This window comes from Tetrahymena thermophila (genome assembly GCF_000189635.1).
Source record: "Tetrahymena thermophila SB210 genomic scaffold scf_8254708, whole genome shotgun sequence".
Lineage (NCBI taxonomy): Eukaryota > Ciliophora > Oligohymenophorea > Hymenostomatida > Tetrahymenidae > Tetrahymena > Tetrahymena thermophila.
Window position 1 is genome coordinate 60193 of NW_002476473.1, and position 18208 is coordinate 78400.

The following is an 18208-nucleotide window of genomic DNA, read 5'->3' on the forward strand; positions in this document are numbered from 1 at the left end:
AAAGAAATAAAGATATATTTTAATTTGATATTTAAATTTAATAAAAAAAATTGTAGATACTTCTATATAATTTATGAGTACATATATGCTACTGAGTAATATTGAGCTAGTTTCATTTGTTACGTACCCAGTTTAATCTGATTAAATATCATTGTAATTCTGGGAACCTATTAAAAATGTATCATATGGATCGATATAGAGTATTAATTAATATTTAATGCATTTGACAAGTTTGAAATTTATAAAATGTTTGAATAAAAAGTGTAGACAAATGTAAATCAAGTGACTTCACTCAGAAATTTGATAGGAATTAAGAAATATTTTGGTTATGATTATGCCTTCATCTATTTGGTGTCAGAAACTGTTTACTTGTTTGATTTAACTAACTATCAATAATAATAATTTAAATTGTTAAGTTCATTTTGTAAATTTATCATCTTTTTATCATTTTAAAAATGTATTATCAATAAAATAATAGCTATTGATTAACTTTATAACTAATATGGAATGAGCAATCAAATACAGTAAAAAGAAAAATTCTTCTCTGGGCTATTAATTAGCTATAATAACGATTTACTTAGAGTGACAACTTTTGATACTAATGGAAACAATTTTGTATTAAAATTCCCAAAAATATATAATAATAACACCAGTGCATTTGTTATTTCTTATTATTTTAATTAGAGTAACTGGAATTTATTAGCTAATAACCCTTAATCATAATATATTTACATTATAAATGAATTAAATTATGCTAAATACTATATTGGAGATAATTAAACTATTCAAAGGAGCTAATAGTTTTTTAGTAAAATAAAAATATTAGTTTTCAAATAAATAAATTTTGATATTTTTTTTTTATTTTAATCAAACTAGGTTAACAGTAATCAAGCTATATAGCTAGCAAACTAGTTAATTTTGATGGTGAAGAAAGTTAAGTCATAATATTTAACTAAATTAATAATGTAAATTAAGTTTAAATTGCAGATAAATTTGGTAATAAAATAGATTTTTTTAACTTTGATATTTACACTTAAATTCCATAGATCTCTTTTAGTTTTTAAGAAGTTGTTAACTTAGAAAAAATTTAATTTTGCATTAAAATTAATTCAACTTAATTGTTAGTTTTTGATGCAAATTCTAAATAAGTAAAACAAAATTTAATTATAAATTCTTATTTTAATATTTTGTTTTTGTTATCAGATTAGCTATTTTAATGTCTCTTTAGGTTCTCAATTTAATTGGAATAACTAACCTGAATTTTATTAAGTTATTTATAATCCTTAGACTAATCAAACATATTTTTATATTGTAAATGGTTTAACAAAAAAACTATCTAGAGTTAAACTAGATTCTAATAATATATCTTTTTAAAAAGAAGTGTTTGACTCATCAAAAAATATATTATTAAGTCCAGGATTTTCAGTATTTACATAAGAATAAATTGCTGTAGCTTTCTCATCTAACTAAATTATAGAATATGATCTTAATAGCCTCTAATTGAAATCATTTAAAAATAGTAATAAATAATTTTTAAACAATTTTATTTTAAATCAATCATCAAAAATCTAAAAATAAAAATGAATAATATTTTTAAAAATACAAATAGTAAATTGTTTATCTAGTAGTATTGCAACAGCATTTATAAATTTGGGTATAGCCATCTTTTATTGTGATGAAGGGTTTATAATTTCTTATAAAATAAGCAGCTAAAATATATTTTAATTGTAAATTAGCTCAGATATGGCTTCAATACTATTTAAAGTTGAAGATTTAAATCTTTTATTTGTTAGCTTTAAATATACAAATATAATAGAAGGTTACTCTCTTGATCCCTCTACAATAGAATTGAATAGATTTTTAGTATTTTAAAGCAAATATAACGTATTAGGACTTTAATTTACTAATTATAATAATTTATTTATAAATACTGATCAGCAAAATATTTAATTTGATGCATTTGGCTGTTTACAAAACAATTAGTGTGCAGTTTGTGAGCTATAGGTTTATTTTGATTCTTCATAGTAAAATTAAGGTTTTGTAGATAGTTTTGGATTAGGAGACTTAAATTATTAATTTACAACTTATCAAAATTTTATCTTAGGTTTTTTATAGGTAATTAATTAATTATTAAATGATTTTATTTATTGATAATTTTTCTTAAATTGTTATTTAATAAAGGCTAATCAATTGTTTTAGTTTGTAAAGACAATATAAACTGTTCAGATTCATTACTTTATCAATAACTCTAATGAAATGTAGATTGATTAAAATCAGATTGATTTTCCAATAAAAGAAAAGATTATATTAATCATTGAACCTGTTCAAGTATTTGAAAATAATAGCCTAGCAGTAGTTAATATAAGTGGAGATTTTAGCTTAAGTCTATTCCAGTCAATTATATTTAAAAATATTATTTTTCAATTTTCAAATTAATACCAAAAATAAGGTAAATCATGTTCTTTAAATCTCATAAACATATAATCGATATCTGTAATCGACAATGTCATTATAGCTGGAGGAAGTGAGTAAGATTATATATTTTGCTTCAACTTTAAAATTCAAAAGTCTAATGTAGAGTTTAAAAATTTGAATTTATAAGGTCTATATTTATCAAATAATTCCTCTATGTTTACAGCGTTCAACTAAGAGCAAGTAATTTAAATTAATTTTAAAAAATAAATTTATTTAATTGAGAAAATACTATTTATTGCTTATAATTATTTTTATATTATAAAAGAATTACATAAAATTTAGCAATTTAACTATTTAAGATTCTATTTTAGATTAGTTTTCTTTATTTGTCTCTGAAAGCTTCACAAATTTAATTTTGGAAGATATCAATATTATTAACAATAATTCGACAAATATTATTAGCTTAGATTAGCAAACTCCTTTATACTTATTTTAGTCAAGTAGTATTTCAATTAAAAACATGAGAGTTTCAAACAACATATTTTACAATATAAATATAATAAATATTTAATCTTACATTTAAACTTAAGAAATTTAGATGGAAATTTATAATGTTTTTATTTCAGATAATATCTTGAATTAGATTCAATCCAATTTCTTTATGCAGGCTCTATACGATGACATATTAGTACCTATAGCCACACTTGATATCTAAAATATAATAGTTAGCAACAATTCTTTGCCAAATGATATAAGCGATTAATATTTATTTGATATAAATATGTTTTAAATTTAAAAATTTTTAAATATTAGCATCTAAAATATATCTTTAATTAATAACCACAACTTTGGTCTTGGATTATTTAGATAAACAGAATTATTGGACATAAATAATTTTAATTGCTCTTTTACTAATAATTACTAAAATTTACAAATTCCTTCATCTAGCTGTTTAATGGTTGAAGATGCTTCTTTAGTAAATATTTAGAATTTTATTGTTGGTCAAAAGATTTTAAATGATAGCTTTGCTCTTTGCATAATTAGTTCTTAAGTAGCATCATAAGTATTAATTGAAAATATTATATTGGAAAATATTTCAATTTTTTAATCAGGAATGCAAGTATTTAGTGAACCAATTTATATAAATCTAAATATTGGCTAAACTGTCTAGATAAATAATTTAAAGGCCTCTAACTGTTCTTTATTTGGATTACCATATTCATCTGTATCAACCCCTGTTTTGTACGTACTCAATTTAAGAGGATTTGTTAATATTTATCAAGCTAATTTATAAGGAATATTTTCAAATTCTATGAATAATGGATTAGTAATTAATGCTAATTCTCTCAATATAAGTAGCAGCATTTTTAAAGGATTCTATTATATTGAAAATGATACATTAAATTAAAATAATGCTTTTTATAATTTAAGTTCTTAAACTCAAATAATAGGAAGTTGCTTTTATTTTGTTGGAACATAATTAAATATTTAAAATTCTTAATTTAATGAAACGCAATCTTATTAAGGTGGTTTTGGGTATCTTTAAAATTTAATTCACAATTAAATTAACTTTTAAATTATTAACTCTACCTTTTCGAATTCTGCTACTAATTTTTAAGGATCAATATTCTATATTAACCTGTAATAAGGAAAAATTTATTTTGAAATTTTCAACAGCACCTTTGAAAATATATTTTCACTGAATTATACAATTGTTTCTTTCTATATAGAGTAATTTTCATTCATTAAAAACTAAAAACTTAACAGTCTTTTAATATAATTTTTTTTAAATAGGTCTACCGAGTCATATACAAATACGTTTAAATTTTAACAATTAACTTTTAAAAATATCTATGGCAATTTAAATAATTTAATTTTTAACTTCTATAATGCCTAACTATTATGCAACAATATTACAATTGTTGAAAATAACTCAGATGATTATATTAATGACTTTGTTTAATAACAATTTTTACAATTTGTTTCTATTTTTTCCTTCTTGAATTCTTATGCTGAATTATAAAATATATTCTTAAGTTAAATTATTACAATAAACTAAATAACACAATCACCTCTGTTAATATATGGCGAATAAAATTCTATTATTAATTTGAAAAAATGCTAAATAAGCAATTCTTTATTTGCTAATTAAGGTTTAATTTTTTTAAATAATAGTGTCCTATAATCTTCTGATATAACCATTAAGAATATGACATTTGCTATCCCTTACAGAAGATAACTCTAATAAGAAATGGAATCAAAAATATTTTTAAATTCTTATTTTATATAAATTACCTCATCAAATGTATTTTTAAATTAATATAATGTTTCCTTCTTTAAATGTAAAACGTGCTATGGAGGATTTATCAATTCTTAAAATAGTTCCCTTACAATAATCAAATCAACTTTCTAAAATCTTCAAGTAAAGATTTTCACACATCTCATCTGTTTAATTACTATAAACCCTCATATATTAGCAAATTCCCCTCTTCTCATAATATCTTAGACTATTTTTTGCAGATTAACCTTCCAATTTTTGATAAATATTTTTTTTTTATAGGTGTTAATATATGAGAAACTGCCTAGGATATTTATTATTTTGAATTTATTTTTTTATAATAATTATATAGGGCTCTATGGGTGGAGCTATCTTTATGACTGATAATTAAAATACTTTAATTTAAGACTGTATTTTTGAATAATTGCAAGCTTATTATAATGGTGGAGCATTCTTTATATAAAATTAATAGGCAGATAAAGTAAATTTATTTATAAAATAAAAATTTAAAAAAATTATTTTAAAAAAGGTTTTGACACTTAGAAATATAAAATGCTAGTAGAATATATCAAATATTGGTAAAGGAGGATGTATTTATATAGAAATGGCTGAAAATGATTAAAATATTTTGATAGAAAATTCTTAAATAGAGTAAAATTATGCATAAATAGGAGGTGGAATATCTTTTTCAAATACTTCTATTTTATATAGAAATAATACTATTCGAAATAACTATGCAAAGTGTTATGGTAATAATATTTTTTTTGCACCTAGCTACATCGAATATAATAATTCGATGATTGATAAGAATGCAGATATTAAAGCTTTTAAAGATTTGCTAATAATTAACAATGTTTAGAGTGGATTTAATATTCATGAACTTAAATTTTTATTGAAAGATGATGAAGGCTAATTAATTTTTTATGATAAAAATAGTCCAAGTTATATTGAATGTCTGGAAAATCCTCTTACTATTGTTTAGATTTTTTCTAATAGTTCGTACAATATCATAGGAAGTTTGGAATCTTAATATGATGATATATCATAGCAATTTATTTTCAGTAATATAACAATTACTGCAAAAAAATATGCTTAAATAAATTTAATAATAAAAACTAATTTAATAAAGACTATAAATCAAACAAATAACTAAATCAAAGATGATTATTACTTCAATGTTACTATTTAAATTTCCGACTGCTAGATAGGATATACTCCATAGATTGGTAACAATGGAATTCCATAATGTATACCTTGCAAAGATGGTTCTTATTCTTTCAACTCAGTAGCTTGCCTAAAGTGCCCTATAGGAGGAAATTGTATAAAATATGAAAAAGATATAAGAATTTAAGATGGGTATTGGAGATTAAATTAACAAGATGATGATATAATTCTTTGTTAGAACAAAATACAAAATTGCATTGCTCGTAATCATTCATTTTCAGGGAATGATATATGCAAAAGGGGATATGTTGGAGCTCTTTGTGAATCCTGTGATGTAAGTATTAATTATAAAAAAATTAAAATAAATTATTTTATCAATTAATAAGTATTATGGTGAAAAGTGGGGATAAAAATATATTAAGACTGGATCATATTAATGCGCTCTTTGCTAAGTTGCGGTCTACAATATATTTAAGTTAATCTTGATATATTTAGGAATTATTTTATCAGTTGCAATATCAATTAGATCTTATATAAATTAAATTAGAAAGTTCATTCTTTGTTTAATAGTTATTAAATTATCTAAAAGAAAAAAAGCTTTTAAAGATTAATCTCATTCAGGAATAGATGTTATACTTAAGATTATTGGAACTTATATTTAGAGTATATTTGCTATTTCACAGCTTTAAATCAATTTTCCGAATAGTAAATTGTTTTATTTTTATTAAAATCATAATTCTTAATTTAATTTTTTTGTTTCCCTTCAATTTTAAACATCGCAATCTATTTTGGTATATATAGAATGATATTTCATATGCTTTTTATGCTTTAAAATATATTTTAAATAATTTTTTAATTTAATAAAAATTAAACTAAATTAGACCTTTATTTTCTATTAAAACTAATATTTTTTGATAAAATTTGGAATAAATAAAATCGATATTTCTCATTATTATTGTATGAGCAGAACTATTTCAAAAATATTTTAATAATTTAAAAACTGGTACAGATTGAAATATTTCAATATTTTTTTTAATTTTATGTTTTTAATTTTAATTTAGATCATATTAATTTAATAAAAAATCTTAAAAATTAATAAAATTTATTTCCTTTTAAAAAATTATTATTATTGATAAATTTAGAATAAATAAAAAATACAATTTTTTCTATCTATTTTGGCATTTATTTGGATATTTTTAAGGAAAAATACAATATATGAGAAGAATCATTAACATCAATAAAATTTTACTAAAATATTAGATTTGATTTAATTTTAGTTGTTATCAGCAATGCCTGTGTCAGAAACATCATATGACTTTGATTGCGGACTCCTTTAGTTAAATTCTAAAATTCCTATCTCATATTTAAGATTATTTTTTTCGTTTATTATTCCTATAGTATTTTTAGTTGGATACATAATAATTGCTTTAGTTATAAAAATATGTAGTAGTAATTCTAAGATTAGGTTTCCAAAGCATAGCATAGTACCAGCACTACTTTTAATTATACTCTATACCCAACCTAATTTTCTTTATTAGCTGGTTTTACTAGGATCTTGCAGAAAAATAGGGAGCTAATACTATACTAACGAAAACAGTAACTTAAAATGCTATGATGAAGTTTATAACTTTTATACTTTGAATTTTGTTGTTCCTTTAACAATATTAGTCTCATTCATAATCCCTTTAATCTTCTTTGTTATATTGTTTAAAAACAGAAAAAATTTAAATAATCCATCATTTTTAATCAAGTTTGGGTTTTTATATAAAGAATATAAATCCTAATTCTATTTCTGGGAGTTTATTAAGATAATTCAAAAAACAATAATTATGGTTGTTTTAAGCTATTTTTAGTAGCTTTATGCTACTAAAGGTTATTTAGTATTATTTACCATCCTAATTTATCAAGCTCTTTGCTTTAAGCTCGAACCATACAAAAAACCTGAAATAAATTAATTAGATTTTATGCAAGCTTCAGTGTGCTCTTTCTCAATTTTTATATCATTAAGTATTTTGCAAAACTAAATCGAGTAAATAAAATACATGAATATTTTGATTATGATAGGAATTAATGTATTCTTTATATATAGAGTTATCTATTAAATTTTAAAATAGCTTTTAACTGAGAAAATGCATAAATTAAGTAAATATTACTATAAATATTCTTTCTTAAAGAAAGTATTTAAGTTCTTGAATATTCATGCTCCTCCAAAACCTTAAAAATTAAAAAGAATTTTTGAAACTAACTAATAACTAAAAGAGAAAGTTAAAGAATCCTTAATAAAGATTAAAGACATGGACCATTAGGATAGATTTTTAATTTATAGTAGCTATAAAGAGAGCTGTAATAATAAAAATTAATTAAATTAAATTTTAGCTTATTCTTAATTAAATTTTCACTTATTTTTAATTAAAATTATTTAGAGTATATTTATTGCAATTGTCCATAAATAGTATATTAGTAGAATAATGAAACACATTCCAATATATCAATTGATGAAAATATAGAAAGCAAGAATAAAATACAAAACTAAATTTATTAATTTAAAATTTAGAATCTAGGCTTAGAAGTAAAATTTTAAACATATTTTTATTTTTATTTAATTGTTATTTTTTAGGCAAAAAATTGCTAAAACTCAGTATACAAGTGATGACTTAAATAAAAAAAAATTTATTAATAAATATATTAGTGAATTACTCATATTTATTATGTATTGGTTTTAATGTTATATATCAAACAAATATTCTTGATTTTTATAAAATAAATAATAATGTTTTTTTATTGAATCTATTGGATTTAAAAAAACTTAATAATTTAAGTAGTATGATTTTTTAGTTTAAGTTTACTCATAGTAAATAACTTGTTAAATAGAGGATTCACTTTCATAATTAAAAAGATAAAATATTGTTTGTAAAAACTAAGATATTGTAAATAAACTACAATAAGAATGATTTGGGTATTATTTAGTATTTACTTTTTCTCTTTAATACTGCAGCAGACAACATGTTAAAGCTAGTGCTTTCAATTTGAAGAGTATTACTGTAAAATATTTATCATATAATCAAATGTTTAATAATTTTTTAGAAATTTTAAATGATCAATAGCTACTAAACGATGCATTTCCTTTAGAAAATACAAATATACTAGTTTTATCGTCAAATAATAACTTAAATCCATCAAATGACATTCTTTCCTCATTTATTTACTACTTTGATATATCATCCAGATAAGTACTTCAAATCAAAAATTGTAACATATTAATTCATTCTATACTTTTCAAAGTTGTAGAATTAAGTATATATTTTGAAGAAAAAAAATTAATTTTATTTAAAACAAAAATAAAAATTAGTGCCTATATACATTAAGAAGATACTGTATAATTCAGATACAGGTTAATTGATTGCTTTTAGCTCATTTAACTATTACATACTAAATCTTTACACTTTAGAAATCGCTAGTTATAATTTAATAGCAACTCATAATTATGAAGCTTTATAAGATGTAATAACTTATAAAAATGATACAATATCACTGCTTTTTCCTAGCTATATTGCACTCTATAACTTAACAGATGATAATTATGTAAATGTAAAACAACTTGGTAAATATCATGTTTAAAAATTTATTTTATTATATGTAGAACTTTGGTTTTATGTAAATAGAACCTAAAATTTGATTTCAACACTTAATATATTTAGATAATATTTAATTTAAATTAACAATTATTTAGTAGACAGTTCCTTGCCTAAATTATACTTGTTTGATTTTGTTAATTAAACAAAAACATCATTAATAATAAGCATGTATGAAGACTACAATAGTTAAAATGGTATTATTTAGATATGGGATCCAATACAAAATAAATATCTTGTTTCGATTTCAAGTAAATTCTAATATTACTTAATAAAATAAATTAAGCTATTAAATAATTTACAAATTAGTTAAAATCATTATTTTCAATTTATATATATTATCTCATTTAAATGTTTATAATAAGATTTTAATATATATTAATTTAATTTATTATAATAATAATAGTGAAAATGAACTCTAATATAAATACTACTTTTAATGTCATTTAATTACCTAATACTAACTTAATAATGATAAATTATAAATCTATGATGATATAAATTTATGACTTTACTAATATAGATTAATAAAAATACTCTGTCTTATCAGCATATAGTAAGTTAAAAACTATTTTTATATTGTATTAACATTTATTATTAAAAAAGACTTAAGTGATGGTTTATTGTAATTTACGGCAAATTAAGATTTAAGTAAAAACTCAATAGTTCAGATGACGATTTAATAGCCAAAAGGCTAAAACGCGAATTTAATTACAACTGATTAATATAATAATATTTTAATAATAGATCTATCTATAAATTAATAAAATAATTAATACATTTTTACACCATAGAGATATTACAAAAATATCATAAAGTCATTTTTATATCCGTTTCCAAGTAGCAAGCTAATATTTTTTATATATACTAATTATATTGAGCAATTAAATCTTAATATCTTATAGCAGTCTCCACCTTTATAAAATTTAAGTAAGAATTTTTAAAGCTTTTTATTTTTCATAATTTTATTTAATATTAATTTATAAATATTTGCCAATTTTATATCTTTTGGATTTTTTTGATATTATTAAAATATAACATTTAAATTTGAATTATATTTTTTTAAAATAGAATTTAATCAGCTAGTTCATGGATCTAAAAAAGTTATATTTTAAGATGGTTTAAATAAGTATTTTGGAATTTAAATTGATTAAAATTTATTCGCGAAATCTATTACTTAAGAGAATAAATATGGTTAAATCTTAGTCTAATATTAAATTTAGCAAAATTTAAAAATATATGATTCGATTATGTCTGTGTAAGAAGTAATAAATTTAGAAAAAAATGTAACATTATTCAAAATTGATTAATTGATGAGCTTAGGAATTTATTTTTCTTAAAATAATACTGTAAATTTTTTTGATTTATATTAAAATTAATTATCAAAAAAATCAAAAAAAATAATTTTTTTTATAGTTATAAGTTGCAAATGTAGATCTAGGAAACAATTAAAGTTGGTCTGAAAATAGCAATTTTTATAAAATTATTTACATTGCTGCTAATTAATCTTTGTACTTTTATTAATTAAATCCAATAACAAACACTTTATGTAAAAAAAAATTAGACAATTAAAATAAAGTAGAGTAGTTTCCTCTCTACAATTTTTAGGGGATTTAACCTATATTTATAATTGCTGACGAATTAAATAGTGTAGTAACTTTAACAAATCAAGGACTTCTAGTTGTTTATAATATAATATCCTTTTCGATCATTTCTACTTAATAAAGTAATTAGCTATTAAAATTTAATAAATTATTAAATTATTTATTTAAAAATTAAATTAAAAGCTAATTGTAATAAAGCTGAAAATGGAGATTATTTAAAAAATCTTAAGATTGCTATATTTTTCTGCTCATATGGAAATCTCTTACAATATAATTTAGTCAATTAAACAAAGAATGAAATTCCTTCCTCAATTTAAATGATATCCAGTTTAGCTGTTATCAATGAGATAAATTGTATTTTTATAGGTGAATTTGAAACTGGGATTATTTATGGATACAAAATATTGCCTTAAATAAATACTTTATCCAACTTTATATAAATAAAAATGAAACTAAGTTATGATATTTTAGGATTTGGATATACAAATGATGAACTTCTTTTTATCAATACATATCCAGGAAACATTTATATTAATATTAAAGCATGTCTTCAAGATCAAAAAATATGCCAGATATGTGATAAAACTTTTTATTTTAGTAACTCTTAGAATTTTTATCCTCAACTATAAAACTTTGGTATGGGAAACACCCTTTTCCCATTTACTACATCTAATAATCTTATAACAGCATTTTTATATGTAAATTATCTTACTTATTTAGTATTATCTAATTCTTTTTAAATTTATTAGAGGTTACAAAATATTATTACCCCCCTATCTAAAATTTTTATTAGCAAGTTAAAAACCAAAAATCATCCATTTATCTTTTGATAAAATTTTGTTTTTTAAACCCTCTTATAGACATATTAATACAAAAACTATTCATCTATTTCTTTTTTAAAATTAAAATTTTATAGAGAGTTACTATATTTTGAAACCAAAATAACATTAATTTTTAAATTAAAAATATTGAATAAATTGTACTATTTATAATATAGGTAAATTCTTTGAGATTCAGCTTAGATTAGTTTAAACTAATGAATGTGAATATTTATTTTGACAATTAATAATAAAGTTAAATTGCATAATATATACTAGATCTTCCTTAGCCTAATCAATTGAATATAACTTTATCTGCTAATTAATATTCACTTGAATAAAATAGAGCTGAAATTGCTATAAATGGAAATTTCATTTTCAACAACTTTTACTAAGTTTCTATAATAAAAATATAGTTTTTTTTCCCTCTTTTAAATAGCTTTGAATGCTCATTAAACTTATAAAATATTTAGTAATTAACTTTAGACAATATATAGGTTTTTGGGGGAAACTAGCAATACAGCTGCTTTAAAATAAATATTTACAATTCTTCGGCTACAATAAAGAATATCTTCTTGAATAATTTTACATTTATTAATCATCCTTATTTAATACAAACTTCAAACTCTGATAATGTAAAAATGATTATAATTTTAATAAATATAATTTACATTTTATTATTATTAATATAGATTACAATTAACAATGTGCAATTGACTAATTCTGAAATTACCAATTTTTAATTTCTTACATAAACTTCATTTACTTCTTTATATTTAAATAACATTTTGATCAAAGAAAACTATTGTAACATTGATATAATATAAAATAGTAACAGTGTATCATTTTTTGAAATGGGCTAGCTTACAGCAAGAAATATTACAATTTTAAACAATACTTTATGCAACACTAATATTTTTGAAATAAAATATTAGACAAATTACAAGAACATAATTAATAAAATAGAATATATATCAATTTATAACAATTTGATAATGACTATGATGCTTTAAACATTCTTAATGAATGCTTAATTTTAAGAATTAATTAATCCTGATCATCAAATAGATATTAATAATATTTATATCAGTTAAAATGAAGTATCAAATTTTATTGAACCATTATATATAAAAGGAGTAAATATCTTCAACTTTCAGAATATAAAATATATCAACATAAATAAAGTTGCAATTTAAAATAGTTAAAATGTTGGTTTAGGATTATTTTAGAATGCATTATAATTAAATATAAGCTAAGCAATATTTTAATCTGATTATGATTATCAAATGTCTAAAATATACTTAAATTCTTAAAATTGCTTTAAAATAATAGATGTGTAAATCATTAATATTATTTAATTGGACATAAATCAAAAACCAATCAATGATATTGATGCTATATCTATCTCAGTTAAAAGTTACTACCCAAAAATATTAATTTAAGACTCTTCATTCAAAAATAATATATTAATTTAATCTTAAATCGATTAATCAAGTAACATGTTCTATATTTCTAGTTCGCTTTAAGCTACAATAGTATTACAGAATTTAACTCTATCAGAAAATTATTTATTAGGTCGTCAAGATACAATGGTAGTTTCAGCTTCAGGGTTTATTATTGACAATTAAGATGGTATTGTTATAATGAATAATATTATAGTGAATAATCTCTACACTAGTTCTGCTTATAGTCCATTCTATATTATAGTTTCGGAACTATTTGTATAATATTCCGAATTTTAAAACGTATTATAAATTAGCTAATTAAGTGACCCATAACCTTATTTTTTTGATTTATAAACAAACGGAGTTTATCGTGGAGGAGTTTTTTATATGGCTATATAATAAAATCTACAGATTTATGGATCTCTTTTTAACAATTCAAATTCAATTGTAGGAGGATTTTTTTATATTTAAAGTAAATATTTATAAGCAGATATATAAAATTCTATTTTCTAAAATGGAATGGCATAATAAGGTGGCAGTGCTTTTTATCTATAAAGTTCAACCTATTATAATTTAACGATCTAAAATTCATCTTTTTCAAACTTTCTAAACTATAATGATGGAACATCTTTATTTGGTCTCAAGTAAATAGCTTAATTTCTTTATTAAATAAATTTTTAAAGTAAACCATTTTAAAAATTTTTAATTTATAACATAGCTTAGATATAGATTAAAATTCTTAAATATAGATAAATAATGTGAATTTTAGTTAAATTTATGGTTTCTAATAAAATAGTTATTTGATAAAAATAAAAACATGCTTTGTATTAATTTAAAACGTAGTTATTATTGAAGATTTAAAAGTTCTTCAAAATCCAAATGACCTAGCATTTTTAAAATTGATTAAGAGTGGTAAATTAACCTTTTCTACAATTCTAAATTCTTATGAAAGTTCTATTTATATAAATGAATTTTCTTTAAGTAACATTAGAACTGTTAGTAGCTTATAGTATAATGTATTGTTTTTAGATATTTTCAGATCAAATATTATTATGTTTAACTCATACTTTGAAAATAGCTTTTTTAATCAAGGAGGATTTGGCAAAATTTAAAATTCAAATATAACCATAGAAAATTTTAATTTAAAAGATTTGACTTATATAGGAATTTTTAGTTTAGTTTAAAAGACAAATGTAAATGCTCCAAACGGATATTTTTTATTTGTTTTAGACTCCCTTTTTTAATTGAATAACGCTTTTATAAAAAATATTTAATGCCATTAATTTTGTATTGGTGGATTTTTATAAATATAAAATTTTAGTGAGCTTTAGATCAAAAACACAACAATATAAAATGCAAGTGTATTTAATATTTATTTATTTTATATTAATTTTATAAAAATTTTTTAATTAAAAGGCTTATTAAGGAGGAGCTCTATCAATTTATTTTTAAGACTATAATAAATTAATCATTTAAAACTCAACATTTACTAACAATTAAGCATATTATGAAGGTGGAGCAGTATACATGATGGTATTTGTTTATCAAAGAAATATAGTAATGTTTTATTCATTAATTTAAAATAAATTTTTAGTAATTTTAAAAATATTTTGTAATTTCAAATTTAAAAGTAAAATGAAAAATATATATTACCATATTTCATTTTTAATTTTAATTAATTAAAAAAGGTTTTTGAAATTGACAATATTATCTGTAATGAAAACATATCTCTTAATGGTGAAGGAGGATGCTTTTATGTTTTCAATCCAAATTTTAATCGATAAGATAATTAAATCTCATTTTGTGTATAAAATTCAAAAATAATTCAAAATTAAGCTTAAGTTGGTGGTGGTATAGTTTATTATGGAGTTTATTTGTAAAATATAAACTCATTAGTATAAAATAATAATGCTTTTTTATATAGTGATAATGTTTTTTCATAAGCTAACAAAATTAAATTTATTAATGGAAGCTTTTCTTAAGATGTAAAGGTTATAGAAATAGGAGATTCTTTATATTTGAAAGATATCCAAAGTGGATTTGAAATTTATGATTTATAATTTCAATTAATCAACGAATTCAATTAAGTTGTCTCTGTAATTGATAAATATTTATCTAGATAAGATTATTATCAGTAACATAATATACATTTTAACTATGATATGTCTAATAGTACCTACATTTTAACTACTACCAATAAAAATAATAATACCTAACCACAATATAATACTTAAAGCAAAACCTTCAATATATAAAATGTCAAAATATAAGCTTTTCCTTAACAAACAATTAATATTAACCTTACAAAAATAGACACTATAAATGAAATTGAACTGCAAATTTAATCTTATGCATATTAAATTTATATTTCTGTGGTTAATTGTAAAGCTGGTTATATTTCTGATACATCTTCTAATAAAATACCTAATTGTCTTCCTTGCTATGAAGGTAATGTTTAATTCAAAAATATACAAAAAGCTTAAATACTCTAAATCTTCCTTAATTAAGGTCATCCCATCCCTAAATTAAAAAATAAAACTAAATCAAAAAATTTTGATAATTAACACAAAAATCAATTTTTTTATGTAGGATGATTAAAGAGGAAAGACAGTATAATTAAAATAATATATTAATGTTATTAATTTTATTTTTTACTATAAATTAACAAATTAAATTATTTTTTCCATAAGCATAATAGAAATTTATTTATTAATAATTTGATTTTAAGTATATAATAAATAAAATTTATCATAAAAAAGGAACTTATTCATTTGATTCTTTAAACTGTTAAAAATGCCCTGATGGTGCTTATTGCAAGGGAAACACTGATTTACATGTATTGACTGGATATTGGAGAAAAAATAAATATGATGATTAGATTATTTTATGTCAAATTCCTAATTTATGTATAGGTGGATAAGGCGCTGGAAATTAATTATGTTAGCCAGGGTATGTAGGCGCCACATGCTTAGCATGCGATGTAAATTATAATAAATTAACACATAATTTTTAAAAAAATGCTTTTAATTAAGTCAAAAGGAGTATTTTGGGGAAGTAAATATATTAATGTTGATTAATTTACTTGCATTTAATGCAGCCAATAGATGCCATACATAATCAAGCTTATTTTTATCTTCACGTGGGTTATATTTGTCATTTACTTTATAATAAGTTCATACAATAGAATCCTCAGATAAGAAGTGTTAAATTAAGTAGCTTCGGCAGTGACAAAAAAAACCATAGTTAACAAAATTATTTCTGATAAAATCGGTGTTTACCTTAAAGTGATTAATAATTATTTCTAGAATATATTTATTTACTCAACTTTTAGCAGTAAATATCTAAAATGTAAATTTCATTTTATATTTAATTAAAAATTATTTATTTTTTAAATAAATCAATTAAGCTATTTTTACTTTTTAATATTCTGTTGCTCTGCCTCTGTTAAAGCTTGGATAGAATTTAGAATGTGTGCTAAAAGAAATAGAAACAGATATTCCATTATGTTATCTTAGGGCAACATTTTCTCTTATAACTCCTGTAATTCTAATGATTGGTTTTATAGTTGTAAAATTTGTAATAAACTTATTCAAGAGGAAAAAAATGATTTAAATATAAAAATAGATTTTGATATCTGCTATAATCTACATTTTTATATTTGTTTAGCCTGATATCCTTTACTAGTTTTTTAACCTTTTTTCTTGCACATTGATAGGAAATGTGTATTATTTAAATGCTGATTATTCTTTAGAATGCTATAATAAAGAATATTTCATACGTTTGTATTCTTTCATCTTTCCTTCGATATTTATATTTGCATTAATAATTCCATCTATTTTCTTCTATATCTTGAATAAGAATAAATCTAATCTGAATAAAGTTTCTTTTAAGTTAGCTTTTGGATTTATTTATTTAGAATATAAAGAAAAGTACTTTTACTGGGAGTGCCTCAAAATGACTCAAAAAACAATTTTCATGTTTATAATTAGCTTTTTTAATTATACTCCCTTGCTTTAAGGATATTTTATCATAGTTTTTTTGATGGTATATATGATTCTTTGCTATAACAATCAACCTTATATTTCTATTGAGTTAACAAGACTAGATTATTATTAGACACTAATCACTAGCATTTCTATACTTTTAATATTATTTATACAGAACAATTAAATAATAATTTTTGAGTTTCTTGCTTTTTCATGCATTTTTTCAATAAATTGCTGGCTTAGTTTGATGATTTTTTATAAATTTTTAGTTGCTATCGTAGAGAGAAATCAGTTATTCTTCCTTAAATTAACAAATAAATGTAAAATGCTTAAATGTGCATTTAAATTTCTAAAAATTGAGTTGAATTAATAAGAGTCCGACTAAAAAAGTCAATCAAAGCAAAAAAAAAGACATAAAATTTTATAGAAAATTATAGAGTTTTCTAAAATATCAGAAAATCATTCAAATTTAATTAACTCTTCATAAATGAGGCAAATGTAAAACTAAAGCTGCCTTGTAGATTAATCTAATTGCCAATAAGATGAAGTATTAGACTAGAGTATTATCAAAGTATCTCTTGTTTCCCCTAGTAAACATAAAAAATTCATTTCTTAAAACATAACAATTGATAAAGGTAAAATATAACATTTTATTGTATTGTTTTTTTATTTAAAACAAAAATAAAATAAATAGGATCTCCATTGATTTTAAATAGCTAAATGAATTTATAACCAAAAGAAGAGACCAAAAGAAACGAAGAAAATCTTATTTTTCTATCTAAATCTAAATAAGTTAATGAAACAAATTGATTTTCTATATTAAACAAGTTTTTTTTGTTAGTTAATTAACGAAATATAATTAATTG

General features: G+C 20.8%; 2 protein-coding genes across 2 annotated transcripts; both read left to right on the top strand. All coding sequences in view use genetic code 6, as the record gives it.

Annotated features, from left to right (window-relative positions):
- Nucleotides 1-73: 73 nt before the first annotated feature.
- TTHERM_01052940 (transmembrane protein, putative) lies at nt 74-8607 on the top strand (the record flags this gene model as incomplete). Its single annotated transcript, XM_001012491.3, has 14 exons — nt 74-200; nt 263-424; nt 479-808; nt 877-1148; nt 1204-1519; nt 1817-2115; nt 2182-2383; nt 2450-2655; nt 2792-4056; nt 4210-4837; nt 5046-5174; nt 5223-6191; nt 6244-6562; nt 7118-8607. 14 exons carry the CDS (start codon nt 74-76, stop codon nt 8605-8607), a joined length of 6714 nt encoding a protein of 2237 aa, XP_001012491.3.
- Nucleotides 8608-9658: 1051 nt separating this feature from the next.
- TTHERM_01052950 (hypothetical protein) lies at nt 9659-18152 on the top strand (the record flags this gene model as incomplete). Its single annotated transcript, XM_001012492.2, has 15 exons — nt 9659-9740; nt 9896-10045; nt 10096-10140; nt 10561-10754; nt 10906-11215; nt 11277-11791; nt 12091-12546; nt 12604-14000; nt 14075-14717; nt 14773-14913; nt 15045-15232; nt 15281-15804; nt 16116-16336; nt 17770-17977; nt 18037-18152. 15 exons carry the CDS (start codon nt 9659-9661, stop codon nt 18150-18152), a joined length of 5190 nt encoding a protein of 1729 aa, XP_001012492.2.
- Between the last annotated feature and the right edge of the window lie 56 nt (nt 18153-18208).